Raw genomic sequence first — 15589 nt, 5'->3', positions numbered from 1 at the left:
GGTTTATACATGTATTTTAATATCATACTATACCCATAAAAATATAATTATTAGGACTGGGGCTGTAGCTCAGTGGTAGAGTGCTTGCCCAGCACATGTGAGGCACTGGATTCCATCTTCAGTACCATATAAAAATAAATAAATAAAATAAAGGCATGTTGTTCATCTACAACTACAAAAAATTTAAATATATATATATATATATATATATATATATATATATATATATATATATATATATAATTATTGCTAATAGACAAATTTTTAAACATTTTAAGATATGGAAATGTTTACTACTCTGATTTTATTATTACACACTGTATATATGTATAAAATTATTACACTATAACCCATAAATTTGAACAATTAAAATAATCAAAAATAAAAATTTTGAAATCTCTAAGCCATTAATTTTTTATTGTCTACTTTACATCTACGCCACAGTATGGTTATTTCTTCTTAATGTGATCTCCTTTCTAGTTTGGTGCCTTTAATTTTTAAGAGGTTAACTGAGTTTAAAGTCAGATATGCCCCCCCACATCCCAGAAATAAAGAGGTGCTTTCTCTTCTCACTAGATCTTAGTTTCTGTATGAGAGTTTGATCTTCTTATAGGCCATATATTGACATTATCAGTTTCCTAGGAAATAAAGTTTTCAAGAACATTACTTTGGGGGCTGAGATTGTGGTTCAGCAGCAGAGTGCTCACCTAGCATGGGCGCGACCCGGGTTTGATTCTCAGCACCACATAAAAATAAAAAAAGGCATTGTGTTGTGTCCATCTACAAAAAAAAAAAAAAGATTCTCTCTCTCTCTCTCTCTCTCTCTCTCTCTCTCTTAAAAAACAAAACAAAAACATTACTTTGGACAAAAAGAAAAAAATTTATCCATATCATATGTATATATGATTTTTCATAAAAGAGATTCCTTAGAAATCCATTTGGTCATTTTTGAAGTTGCTCTATTTAATGCTTATCATTGACAGAATGTAAATCATTTTTAAAAAGTAAATTGAAATTCTCATTGGAAAATTTATCCTTTCCAATACTTTTTCAGAAGTATCACTTCTTGCCAGGCATAGTGATGCATGCCTGAAATCCCAGCAGCTTGAGAGGCTGAGACAGAGTTCAAAGCTAGCCTCAGGAATGCCAAGGTGCTAAGCCAACTCAGTGAGGCCCTGTCTCTAAATAAAATACAAAAAATAGGACTGGGGAATGTGGCTGGTCAAATGCCCCTAAGTTCAATCCCTGGTACAAAAAAAATCTTATGTAATTACGTGTAGGACTATCCATAAATATGCTTACCTTCTATGAAAATAGTAAAAATAGTAAAGTTATTTTGAATGTACTATATGTAACCACAACTTGTAAATCAGGATGAGGGACTTACTGCTCATTGACAGATACCTCTTTATGACTATATATAACACAAGTATTTTTTGCACCAGGGTCTCTCTTTATGTGTTCTCCTCCTTTTATAATTTGTTTGTTTCTGTGTATCTCTGAATCAGTCTATTTATTTCTCTTTATGCCTTTATTTCCCTTTTATCGCTACCTTCAGTTTTGGCAAAAATCCATAACTGAAGCTTGCATGTTAATTGATTCATTTTTATTAAAGAGAATTTTCTACTTCATGTTCTTAAGTTTTAAATTATACTTTATAAATATCATTACTAACATTCACTTGGTACTCATCGTGTGCCAAATATTAGGACAAATAATTTCCATATTAATTTTTCTAATTACTCAAAATTGTCCATAGTAGTAGGTACAATTATTAATGTTCTCATTTGTAAAATAAGGGACTAAGACGTAATTTGCCCAAGATCATATAGCTTAATAAGTAGTGGAACCAGGATTTAAATCCAGGTGAACTACTTCTACAGCCTTCTTTCTTATTTAATTTTTAGTGTGCACCATCATTTCTATGTAAGTGCTTAATAGAAATAGTCATTAGACATCTTAGTTTCTGTATTGCCTAGTATGTGATATACTCCCATCTATGGTAAGTACCTAAAGAATACTTTGTTGAATGTTAAAATGACTTATAATTGAGAACAGTAAATAAAGTAGCCATACATGGATTTCCATACCCCCCCTCATTTGAGCTATCATTTGCAGACTTGGAATTAATAAATAAGAATTTAATTTCTTGGGGCTGGGATTGTGGCTCATCGGTAGAGCGCTCACCTAGCATGCTCGGGGCCCTGTGTTCGAGCCTCAGCACCACATAAAAATAAATGAATGGAATAAAGGTATTATGTCCAACTACAACTAAAAATAAATAAATATTTTTTAAAAAGAATTTAATTTCTTAAAGATTCAAAAAGTATGAAAATTTATAGCATCAGTGTAAATTAGATACTCCTTGATTCCCCAATTCATCTCTCACTGATAATTTTAATATGCAACTCTTTTTACTTTCATACCTCTTTTCTGGGCTTCCCAGATTCCCTCTACTTTCAGAATTCTCACTGTCTCTTTAATGATATTATCACTCTTTATAGTTCTTCAGATGCAAAGCCTTCTACCAATTAGTTGGTGGTACAGTGGTTTATGAGACTAACACTATCCCTCTCTTCATGGTGTAGCTGCAGAGGAAATTCAGTGGTGTATGAGACTAATACTATCCCTCTCTTTATGGTATAGCCTCAGAGGAAATTCAGAAATACCAACACATAATGTCAATGTGTGATAATCTTTATGGAATGGAAATATAGGGTATTATGAAGGCATATAAAAGTGATATTTTTGCTGAAAATCTGAAGGATAAATTGGAATTAGTTGAAGGGAGTAAGAGTAAATATGCTAAGCAGAGGAAACAATATCATATTTGAAAGCCTGGTGATAAGAAAGAAATTGATTTATTAAGGAACTAATAAATAATAATAATAAGGAACTAAAGTAAGTCTGGGTAGAGCAGAAAATAAGGAAGGAGATGATGGAAACAAGTTACAAAGCTAGACACTGGTCATCTCAAACCATGTTAAAATTTTAGATTTTCACTTGAGGGCAGTTGTGTTTGAAAGATCTCTATGAATTCAGAATGGTGATTCCATTACTAATCACTTGTTAAGAGACTGTGCAAGTTATTCAGGATAGAGAGAATGATAGTTTAAACTATGGTGGTAGAGCAATGATGAAAAGAAGTGGAGTAATTCAAGAATTTTCTGAGAGCTAAGCATGGTGGAAACTCAAGAGGCTGGAGTTCAAAGCCACAAGTTCAAGACCAATCTCAGCATCTTAGCAAGACCCTCAGTGGCTTAGCTGTATCAAAAAATAAAACGGACTAGAAATGTAGCTCAATGGTAAAATACCTCTGGGTTCAGTCCCCACTACTAAAAATAAAAGAATTTTCTTGAGTTGGTGATTGGATGAAGAATAAGAAATGAGAACAAAATTACTTCCAGATTTTGACTTGAGTAGTTGGATGGATATAAACACATACTGAGGTAGGAACAGTAGATTAAAATGAGGTTTGGAAATAAAGATGAGTTCAGTTTTACACAGAACAAGATGTTGCACAGACTTTCAAATAGAGAAGACTAGTAAAGAGTTAGATTCATGATTGTAGCCTGGGGAACAAAGTTTCAACTACAGATATAGATGTGAGAGTCATTAGATATACATATAATAGATGCTTTAAGGAGTAAATTTGATCACCCAAGGGAACCAAATTAGAATGACAGTAGAAGAAAGCTTAGGATAGAATCCTCAGATTTCTCCCAAAATTTGAGGATCAAGTAGGCTAAAGAGATTGATAAGGAGACAGTAGGCCCCGGTCCATCCTGCCACTGGAAGACACCCTCCAGAGCCCAGCCTCTGGCATGGGACTACCCCTTTCAACCAGCAGACGACTGCAGGAGCTCAGGCCAGGACCAGATCTGCCCTCACTGACTTGCATAGGACCCAGGTTCAGGATGCACTCTGCAAGAAAGGAAGACACATAGACAACATGAAAAAACAAGGGAGGAAAGTGCCCCAAACAAACCAGGATACTACAATAACAGAACCCAGGGACAGGAGTTCAAAAGGTTCATAATTAAAATGATCTATGAATTAAAGAATGACCTAAATGAGCAAATACAGGTAAAAAGTGATCACTCCAACAAGAAGATAAGAGCACAAATACAGGTAGCAAAGGATTACTTCAAGAAAGAGATAGAGACTCTGAAAAAATAATAATAATCAGAAATCCTTGAAATGAAGGATACAGTAAATCAAATAAAAATCTCAATAGAAAGCATAACCAACAGACTAGATCACTTAGAAGAAAGAACGTCAGATAATGAAGACAAAGTTTACAATCTGGAAATTAAAGTTAATCACACAGTGAAGACAGTAAGAAACCATGAACAGAACATCCAAGAATTATGGTACAGCATCAAAAGACCAAATCTAAGAGTTATTGGGATAGAGGAAGGCACAGAGTTTCAAACCAAGGAAATGCACAATCTTTTCAATGAGATAATATCAGAAAATTTCCCAAGCATGAAGAACGAATTGGAAAACCAAATATAAGAGGCTTACAGGAAACCAAATGTACAAAATTACAACAGATCTACACCAAGGCACATTATAATGAAATTGTCTAGTATACAGAATAAGGATAGAATCTTAAAAGCCACAAGAGAGAGGAATCAGATCACATATAGGGGAAGACCAATGTGTATCAGCAGATTTTTCAAGCCAGATCCTTAAAGTCAGGAAATCATGGAACAACATATACCAAGCTCTGAAAGAAAATGGATACCAACCAAGAATCTTCTATCCAGCAAAACTAAGCCTTAGATTTGATGATGAAGTCAAAACCTTCCACGATAAAAAAACGTTAAAAGAATTTACAGCTAGAAAGCCTGCATTACAGAACATTCTCAGCAAAATACTCCACAAAGAGGATATGAAAAACAAGGATGAAAATCAGCAGAAGGAGGTATTCAATTAAAGGAAAATCTAATCAAAGGAGAAACCAAGTCACATTAATACCAAAAATAAATAAAAGTGGCTGCCAATACAAGTCATGTCTTAATAATAACCCTGAATGTTAATAACCTAAACTCATCAATCAAAAGACATAGACTAGCAGATTGGATTAAAAAAAAAAAAAAAAAAAAGACCCAACAATATGCTGCCTCCAAGAGACTCCTCCTATAGGAAAAGATATCCACAGACTGAAGGTGAAGAGTTGGAAAAATCATACCACTCACATGGACTGCGGAAGCAAGCAGGGGTTTCCATCCTTATATCAAATAAAGTAGACTTCAAGCTAAAGTTAATCAAAAGTGATAAAGAAGGACACTATATACTGCTCAAGAGAACCATACACCAACAAGACTTGACAATTATGTGCCCCAAACAGTGGAGCATCTATGTTTATCAAACAAACTCTTCTCAAGTTCAAGAGTCAAATAGACCACAACACAATAATTTTGGGTGACTTTAACACACCTCTTTCACCACTGGATAGATCTTCCCAAAAAAGCAAAGAAACTGTAGAACTTAATAATACAATCAATAAGTTAGACTTAACTGACATATATAGAATATTTCATCCTTAAATAAGTGAGTACACTTTCTTTTCAGCAGCACATGGATCCTTCTCTAAAATAGATCATATATTATGCCACAAAGCAACTATTAGCAAAATATAAAAAAGTAGAGATACTACCCTGCATTCTGTCAGATCATAATGAAATGAAGTTATAAATCAATGAAAATAAGAAATAAAAACCATTCCAACACCTGGAGACTAAATAATATGCTACTGAATGAACAGTGGGTTGCAGAAGACATCAAGGAGGAGATTTTAAAAAAATTTAGAAGTGAATGAGAACACAGATACAACATATCAAAATCTCTGGGACACTATGAAAGCAGTTCTAAGAGGAAAGTTCATTGCATGGAGTTATTCCTTAAAAGAAGAAAAACAAAAATGGCTGCCAATACAAATCATGTCTTAATAATAACCCTGAATGTTAATGCCCTAAACTCATCAAATGACATAGACTAGCAGAATAATAAATAAATGACTTAATCTTACATCCCAAAGCCCTAGAAAAAAGAACAACAAATCTACATCAAAAGCAGTAGAAGACAGGAAATAATTAAAATCAGAGCTGAAATAAAATTGAAACAAAAGAAATGATGGGAAAAATTGACAGAACAAAAAATTGGTTCTTTGAAAAAATAAATAAAATTGACAGACCCTTGGTCATGCTAATGAAGAGAAGGAGAGAGAAAACTCAAATTACTAACATCTGTGATTAAAAAAGGAAATATCACAACAGACACTACAGAAATACAGAATATAATTAGAAATTATTTTGAAAACTTGTACTCCAATAAAATAGAAAATATCGAAGGAATCTACAAATTTCTAGAGTCATATGATTTGCCCAAATGGAATCAGGATCATATACACAGTTTAAACAGATCAATTTCAAGCGGTGAAATAGAAGACACCATCAGAAGCCTACCACCCAAGAAAAGCCCAGGACCAGATGGATACACAGCCAAGTTCTACAAGACCTTTAAAGAAGAATACCAATATTCTTCAATTTATTTCAGGAAATAGAAAAAGAGGCAGCACTTCCAAACTCATTCTATGAGGCCAACATCACCCTGATTTCAAAACCAGACAAAGACACATCAAAAAAAGAAAACTTCATACCCATATCTCTAATGAACATAGATGCAAAAATTGTCAATAAAATTCTGGCAAATCGAATATAAAAACATATCAAAAATAGAGTGCACCACAATCAAGTGGGATTCATCCCAGGGATGCAAGGGTAGTTCAGGGTATGGAAATCAATAAGTGTAATTCATCACATCAATAGACTTAAAGATAAGAATCATATGATATCTCAGTAGATGCAGAAAAAGCATTTGACATAATACAGCACCTCTAAATGTCCAAAACACTAGAAAAATTAGGGATAACAGGAATATATCTCAATATCATAAAGGCTATCTATGCTAAGCCTCAGGCCAACATCATTGTAATGGAGAAAAATTGAAGGCATTCCCTCTAAAAACTGGAAGAAGACACAGATGCCCTCTTTAACCAGTTCTGTTCAACATAGTTCTTGAAACACCGGCCAAAGCAATTAGATAGATGAAAGAAATTCAAGGGATACAGATAGGAAAAGAAGAACTCAAATTAGCACTGTTTGCTGATGATATGATTCTATCCCTAGAAGACTCAAAAAATTCTATCAGCAAACTTATAGAACTAGTAAACGAATTTAGCAAAGTAGCAGGATATAAAACCAGCACCCATAAATCAAAGGCATTTCTTTCTGTATATCAGTGACAAATCCTCAGAAAGAGAAACGAGGAAAACTACCCCATTTACAATAGCCTCAAAAAAAAAAATACTTGAGAATCAACTAAAGAGGTGAAAGATCTATACATTGAAAACTATAGAACTCTAAAGAACGAAATTAAAGAAGACCTTAGGAAATGGAAAGATCTGCCTTGCTCTTGGAGAGGCAGAATTAATATTATCAAATAAACCATACTACCAAAAACACTGTACAGGTTTAATGCAATTCTGATCAAAATCCCAATGGCATTTCTCATAGAAATAGAAAAAGCAGTCATGAAATTTATCTGGAAAAATTAGAGACCCAGAATAGCTAAAGCAGTCCTTAGCAGGAAGAGTGAAGCAGGGTAGCATCACTATACCAGACCATAAACTATACTGTAGAGCAATAGTAACAAAAACAGCATGGTATTGGCACCAAAACAGACTGGCACACCAGTGGTACAGAATAGAGGACACAGAGACTGACCCACAAAATTACAATTATCTTATATTAGGCAAAAGTGCCAAAAACATGTATTGGAGAAAAGATAGCCTCTTCAACAAATGGTACTGGGGAAACTGGAAATCCATATGCAACAAAATGAAATTAAACCCCTATCTCTCACCATGCACAAAACTCAAAATGGATCAAGGACCTAGGAAAAAACCAGAGACCCTGCGTCTAATAGAAGAAAAAGTAGGCCCTAATTTTCATCATGTGGGATTAGGCCCAAATTCCTTAATAAGACTCCTGTGGTACAAGAATTAAAATCAAGAATCAATAAATGGGATGGATTCAAACTAAAAAGTTTCTTCTCAGCAAAAGAAACAATTTGTGAAGTGAATAGAGAGCCTGCATCTTGAGAGCAAATCTTTACCCCTCACACGTCAGATAGAGCACTAGTCTCTAGGGTACATAAAGAACTCAAAAAGCTAAGCACCAAGAAAACAAATAACCCAATCAGTAAATGGGCCAAGGCCCTGAACAGACACTTCTCAGAAGATGATATACAGTCAGTCAACAAATATATGAAAAAATGTTCATCATTGCTAGCAATTAGAGAAATGCAAATCAAAACTGCTCTAAGATGTCATCTCACTCCAGTCAGAATGGCAGCTATTATGAATACAAACCACAGTAAGTGTTGGTAAGGATGTGGGGGAAAGGGTGCACTCCTACACTTGGTGGAACTGCAAATTGGTGCAGCCAATATGGAAAGCAGTTTGGAGATTGCTTGGAACACTGGGTATGGAACTACCATTTGACCCAATCCCTCTCCTCAGTCTATACCCAAAGGACTTAAAAACAGCATACTACAGGGACACAGCCACATCAATGTTTATTCAGTACAATTCACAATAGCTAAACTATGGAACCAACCTAGATGCCCTTCAGTAGATGCATGGATAAAAAAAAAAAATTGGCATTTATACACAACGGAATATTACTCAGCACTAAAAGAGAATAAAATTATGGCATTTGCAGGTAAATGGATAGAGTTGGAGGAGATAATGCTAAGTGAAGTTAGCCAATCCCAAAACACCAAATGCCAAATGTTTTCTCTGATATAGGAGGCTGATTCATAGTGGGGTAGGGAGGGGGAACATGGGAGGAATAGATGAACTCTAGATAGGGCAGAGGGGTGGGAGGGGAAGCGAGGGGGCATGGGGCTAGAAATGATGGTGGAATGTGATGGTCATCATTATTCAAAGTACATGTATGAAGACACGAATATACTTTGTATACAACCAGAGATATGAAAAAATGTGCTCTATGTGTGTAATCTGAATTGTAATGTATTCCGCTGTCATTTATAAATTTTAAAAATTTATAAAATTTTTAAAACAGATTGATAAGGAACACTGAAAGAAGGAGAGTTTCAATGATCATCTGCCTAGAAGTTAGGTTAAGGTAGTCTTTGGGTTTAGATGTAGTGTTTGATCACTTTTACAGTATAATTTGCAAATAATGGAAGGTAACTAGCTTGGAAAATCTTGAAAGGTTAGTATAGTAATTTATAAGATTTAGTTGTGAAGGAATGAGTGAAAGCAGTAGCTGAAGGAGAATGAGTTGGAGAGGGCTAGATTTACTGATCAGTTGTGTTGTGGGGGGCTTCTTAAACATGATTAAATGCATATGAAAGAATCTGAGAAAGAGTAAAGTCGCAACAAAAGCAAGATGAATAGTCAAAGCCTCCAGTAAGGAATCAAGAATATGATGAAGGACTGAATCTTAGATAAGGAAACATTTCTCTTGCCTTAGAGAGGTTGACTGGTAGTATAACTCGTGATTTCTATTTTCTCTGAAGTAAGTGACAAGGAAAGTTTTAAGGAAAATAGGTAGGTTTGAAGAGTGTAGAGAAGGTTTAAAAGTATAACTGAGGAGAATGGGTGGTGGGTTGGTTAAATGACTAGACAAGTGTATATGGGCAAAGTTGAAGACTCAAATAAGATGGGTTTTTAGTGTTCTCTGTGATTTTCCCCCAGCAGTGTTTGTGATATCCCAGATGGAATCACAAAGATCACTAGTGGAGTTCATCCAGGGTTGGCCTTTTGCTCTGTCATATATTGAAGGCCAAAGGGAATTTAGAATATTGTCAAGAGATTGCTAGAAATTTGGGATCATCAGATATAAACTGAATAGGGAGACAAGTAAAGATAGGCAAAATGCTGATAGATATTGAGAGAGTTGTGGATCAATGACCTTGATATTCCAATGGGTACATTAAACAAGTTTAATGAGAGTAAGTTAGAGAGTAAGCTTAAGGGATCAGAGATTTCGAGTATATTGGGAATTCATGCATCAGTACTCATGCCAGGGCCCAGTTGTGATGTCAGGAGTGAAGAGTGCATTGAAGTACACAGGGATGTTCAATTCAGAACCATGGATTCACCACAGCTTTTGAAATATCTTGGTTTGACTATCGGTCTTCTTCGTCTTGAAGCAGAATGGGAAAAAAACAAAAATATACAAACCACTTTAAGAGCCATGAATGAATAGGATTGAGTTGTCAGAAATTTGGTAGATAGGGGTTGAGTTGTAGGCATAGCTTCAATGGAGCAACAGTTTATGCAAAAAGATAAAAGTAGTAAGTTTTTTATTGGCCTTGCTATAATATTCTTAATCTTGTATCCAACGCTTCTCCCCTCCATACTTTCTTACACACTTATTGGATTACCCTTAAAGCTGATTTTGATGATGCCACTCCCTTCTGTAAAATCTTTTTAAAAAATCCTTTTGCTAAGAAAATAAGTTTGAGAGCCCTCACCTGTCATTCAGATCCTTTTATAAATCTGGCTTATCCCCTGTGTGTCTTTCCAGCTTTGTCATCTCTTAACCTGATCTTCACTGCAACCAAATAATAATCAGCCCCTAGCCCCTGTAAACACTGCAGTTTCCTTTTCTTTCTTGTGTCACTTGGTTCATACTCTTTCTGTGGCCTAATGCTTCTCCCACATTGCTGCATATCTAGTGCCTTCTTGTAGGAGGTCCCAGATCAGATTACAGCTCTTTCATGCAGAAGTTCTGTACTCCTTTAGTTCAGTATGGAAGTCATTTCTTCTTTTTGTGGGCTTTAATAGTAACCTATTTATTTTCTTAAGAAATAGCATTTACATTTTCTTTTTGTAAATGTCTATATGTCTTGTCTTCCTAGATTATAAACTCTTAAGGACAAGATTTGTGTCTGATTTTCTCTGAATCCCTTTAGTATTTTACATAGTATAAACGTGTAATAAGTGAATAAACTTTAAAGTGCTTTAGAGTTCATTGTGTTTGTTTTATGTTTGTCCTATAATTTATTAGTAGATAATCATATTTGTCAATAAGTGATCACTTAATTAAAAGTTAAAAGTTTGACCTTTTAACTTTATCATTAAAATTTTTTAAAGTGTGTATATTATGCTTATATTTGCAGCCCCATGCAATCATTCGTCATACCATTAGATCTACAAACAGGAATGCCAGAGCTGAACGGACAGCTTCAGAAATAAATTGTATGTGTTTGGTATACATTTTCCATTGGTGGTTTTGGAGGGTTGAGCTGGGTATTCTTGTATTTTTCATGCATTAATAAAAATCTCAATTTTTTATTAATTGAAACTACATACTTTAACATATCACAATTCCTCTAAAATAGATATTGTTTTTCTGCCTTTGGTGAAATTGTGTTCATTTACAATTTTTAAAGTTTTTATTTTCTAATTATGAAGATAATCATGCCCATTGCAGGAAATTTACAAGAAGAAAAATTACAAAATTAACATTGCATATAATCACATCACCCAGAGCCAAACCATAATTAATGTTTTGCCAGCTTTTCTTCACATTTCTTCATGTATACATTTTATATACATTACATGTTTTGTATATGTATACTTTATATATATAAGCCTGAATTTATACTACACATAAAATTTTGCTTAATATAAAAGTATTTTCCATACATTAGCCCAACCTTTATGGCTATTATATCTAATGGTTACATAACATTTTATTACTTGATTTATTGTAGTTAGTTCCCTCTTGGGCATTGGTGGTGTTTTCAATATTTTTTAGTCAGATTAGCCTGAAGAGGAATCTTTTCTAAAAAATACTTAAAAGGAAAGATTGATTTTTGTATTTAATAAGTTAATCATTGATAGATTAAATATTTTGTATCAATGTTTTTCATTTTTAACTGCATTCATTTAGAACAACAAATTGGAGAGAAATTTTTAGATATGAATTTATTGACTTAAATGTGTACTTGTTTCCAAAAATTTAAAGTAGTTTAAGATATAAAATAAGACATATAAGTATGGAATTGTAATTTATAATGGATAAAGACAATTTATTAAATATGTGGTCTAATTAGAATTAATACAGAGGAGTATTTGTTTGTTTATGTCTGAGTTTTTTTTGAACACAAATATCTCTAGCTTTTTAAATGTGGGTTTAGGAATCAAGGTCATGGGAGCATTAGAATTCCCTTCCCATATCATTTGTTTTAATCAGGACTTTTTATAGTTGAGGCAGTAATTTCAAGACTTGTCTTGGTTAGTGCCCAGATTGCTTTCTTATGTTGTTATACAATCTGAAGTGAGCCCTGTGGACTTCAGATACATACCCAGTAGAAAAGTGGCAAACTTGATATTCCTTTATAAAGCATTATTTATTTTATGCAGCTATATAATATTTCATTAATGTAATCTAACTTATTTTGTAGTCTTTGGGTTTTGTGTCATATTTAGTTAGGCCTTCTTAATTCCAGGGTTACAAAAGAATTTTCCTATGGTTTCTTCTTTTAGTTTCATTTTTTAAAAATATTTAAATCTTTGGTATATAGTATTTGGTTGAAGGCATAGTTTAGATTTAACTTTATTCTTTTTCTCACTCATTTGTCTCAGTGCTATTTATTAAAAATTTCAATATTTCTCCTCATGTATTCAACATATTATCTTTATTATAAACTAAATTTTCAAACATATAATAGGACTGTTAGGACTTTTCCTGGAAATACTATTCTGTCGCATTAATATATCTATTCATGTGCCAGCATCATACTTGGGATCAATCTCTTGATGCTATTCCTCCTCATACTCCCTGCCCCTCCCCACCACACCATATCATGCACATACACACACCCCTTGTTGCTGTTGTCTTTTATTATGATATTTGGCTATTTTTTTTTTACACATAAACTAAAGAATCAACTAATCTAGTTTAAAACATCAGTGTATTTTCTGATATCTTATTAAATGTTTGTATTAACTTTGGGAAAATTGACATCTTCATAATATTGTCTTCATGAAAATAGGCTTTTTTTTCAGAGATAAGTTGAAGCTATTTCTAGATGAGTGTCTAGAGACCTAATATCCTCAGAGTAAGCTCTGTGTCTTTCAGACCACAGAAGGTAGAGTCGGTCATTTTATTGATAATTTGTTTGTAAATTTTTACAGGTTGTATTCTGTTTCTAGCAGAAATGCTCTATAAGTTTGCTTTTGCTTATTTGATAAGTATTATACATACCTAGTTAGTTCTAATCTGTTTTTATTTCAATTTTTTAATTTGAACTGTGTAATGTATGTGGAGAAAAATGTTCATATCTTAAGTATACTACATGGTGAAATTTTAAATATGTTAATACCCCATGTAACTGCCACCCAGCTGAAAAGCATTATCTGAATCTCAAAAGGGTCTTTCATGCTCCTTTACAGTCATTACCCTTCTGTTCTATACTTCCCCACTCCCTATATCCAGGCTAATCAACATTCCAATCTCTGTTACCATAGGTTGCTTTTTAACTAATCTTGACCACCAAACAACTGGACTCACATATGTACCTCTTTGTGCTTAGTTTCTTTTGTTCAACATAATGTCTATAGGAATCATGTGTGTATAGCAGTAGTTTATTGTTTTCACTGTAGAATAATATTCATTGTATAATTATACCACAATTTATCCATTCTTCTGTTGATTGGCATTTGGTTTGTTTATAGTTCTGGACTATTACTACTACTACTATAAACATTCTTTGTAGTGTATAAATAATTATTGTGCACCTAGCCTAATCAGTCTAAAACCACAAGGGACAAATGTATAATACAACAGAGTCAGGTTTATTGACTCCTATAATAGGGAGAATAAAGAAAGTACTTTCTCAGTCTGGACCAGAAATTAGCCAAATTATCTAATTTTAAGAATTTGTCATTTAAAAAGTCAATCCATGGTTGAATCCAACTGTATAGGGAACTGATCACAAGGCATTGGCACCAAAGGAAGATGGGAGGAAAGTGATCACATACAAACCCCATAGTGGCTTTAAAATGTATGGTTTTAGCTGATTCGTGAATAAATTTCAGCCAAGTGTTGGACTCATACCATGAACTAAGGCTAAAAAGAGTGATGTTAATATAGACTCTACAGGTATCAAGTGTAAGAGTAGCAAGTGTCTGACAATAATCCAAAACCTTCAATTATTGAAAGGAAGGACATGTAGCTAAGAAAAGAAGTTATATATGGTAATGTACAGATTCAACATGTGAGAGTCAGTGGCTCCAGTGCTCTTGTTTATGGTCCTGGGCCAGATGCTCCACTCAATGTAGTCATCAGCTTGAAGCAGCAATCTTGCATGGAAGCTGTCTTCTTTTTGTTTGCTTCTGAAGGACTCTTTGTCATTTCCAGTTTGAGGTGTCCTGTGGGACAGTTTTTCAGTGATCTAAGATGGGTGTATTTCTCTATAATTGAGAACTGTAAATACAGAGATCAACACCCAGTTTTACCACTGTGTTCATTACTTAAAACATCTGGCTAGATTCTACGTACTGAGGTTGGAAGGCAGTTTCCAGAACAGCTCTGAATTTTAAATCATATAAAGTTTGTCTCAGAGAAAATCCTTTTTGGCTGTGTTTGTTTTAAACTGTGTATGCTGAATGACATCCAGCTATTATCCTGTAATAAATGCAGAAAATAGTCAGAATCAGGATTCTCAAATGTATTGGATACTGAGGTTTTGGTTATTGAGTTAATGGGTTCCAGGGGAATTGACCTCACTGTAATTCACAAAGGAAAAATCAAAACACTTTAGGCTGAGAAAGTCTGAGAATTTTGGAAAGTTTATCTAACTTAAATTTGAAAATTCCATGGGTCCTTTTTATGTTACTCATGGAGTGAGAGTGAGAAAATCATAAGATGTACTGTCTTACAAATCTCTCTAGATAACTATAGTGACTGAGTTTTTCCAACCCTAGAGAGAGACATTTCCTAGGTAGGAAGCACACTAAACAATGTCTTTTATTTTGTTTTTACCAATCTTAAAGTTGAGGCTTTTTTTTTTTTTTTTTTTTTTTTTTTTTAGTTGTAGTTGGACACAATACCTTTATTTTATTTGTTTATTTTTGTTTGGTGCTGAGGATCAAACCCAGGGCCTCGCACATGCTTAGGCGGGTGTAACACTGAGCCACAACCTCAGCCCAAAATTTAGGCTTTTGGACAAGCTTTATCCATCCTAAAAATAGGATATGATTATCAAATAAAATTTTTGTTTACTGAAAAAAACTATGAAAAATTACCTCAAGTATAATACACTGATATATTCTATGTCACCACTTTATAAACTGCAGGTTACAACCCAATCCACGATATCAATTCAGATTTTTTAAAAACAAATCCACTTTTATTTATTTACTTTTCATTGGTTTAAATCCTTGAAGAGTACAGCTTTACATTGATTCTGTGCAGTGGCCTGAGTAGGAAGCTTGATTGGGAACATGACACAAATCATGCCATGTTTCCGTGGACAC

The 15589-nt window shown here is 33.9% G+C and overlaps 1 protein-coding gene across 1 annotated transcript in view; it reads left to right on the top strand.

Annotated features, from left to right (window-relative positions):
- Map4k5 (mitogen-activated protein kinase kinase kinase kinase 5) overlaps positions 1-15589 on the top strand; it is a 113279-nt gene that overhangs the window by 55062 nt on the left and 42628 nt on the right. The window contains exon 13 of the mRNA XM_076850272.2: positions 11224-11302. Coding sequence (XP_076706387.1) covers positions 11224-11302 — 79 coding nt within the window. The remainder of the gene's footprint in view (positions 1-11223; positions 11303-15589) is intronic.

This window comes from Callospermophilus lateralis, chromosome 3 (genome assembly GCF_048772815.1).
Source record: "Callospermophilus lateralis isolate mCalLat2 chromosome 3, mCalLat2.hap1, whole genome shotgun sequence".
Lineage (NCBI taxonomy): Eukaryota > Metazoa > Chordata > Mammalia > Rodentia > Sciuridae > Callospermophilus > Callospermophilus lateralis.
This window is presented reverse-complemented; position numbering and strand designations above follow the sequence as displayed.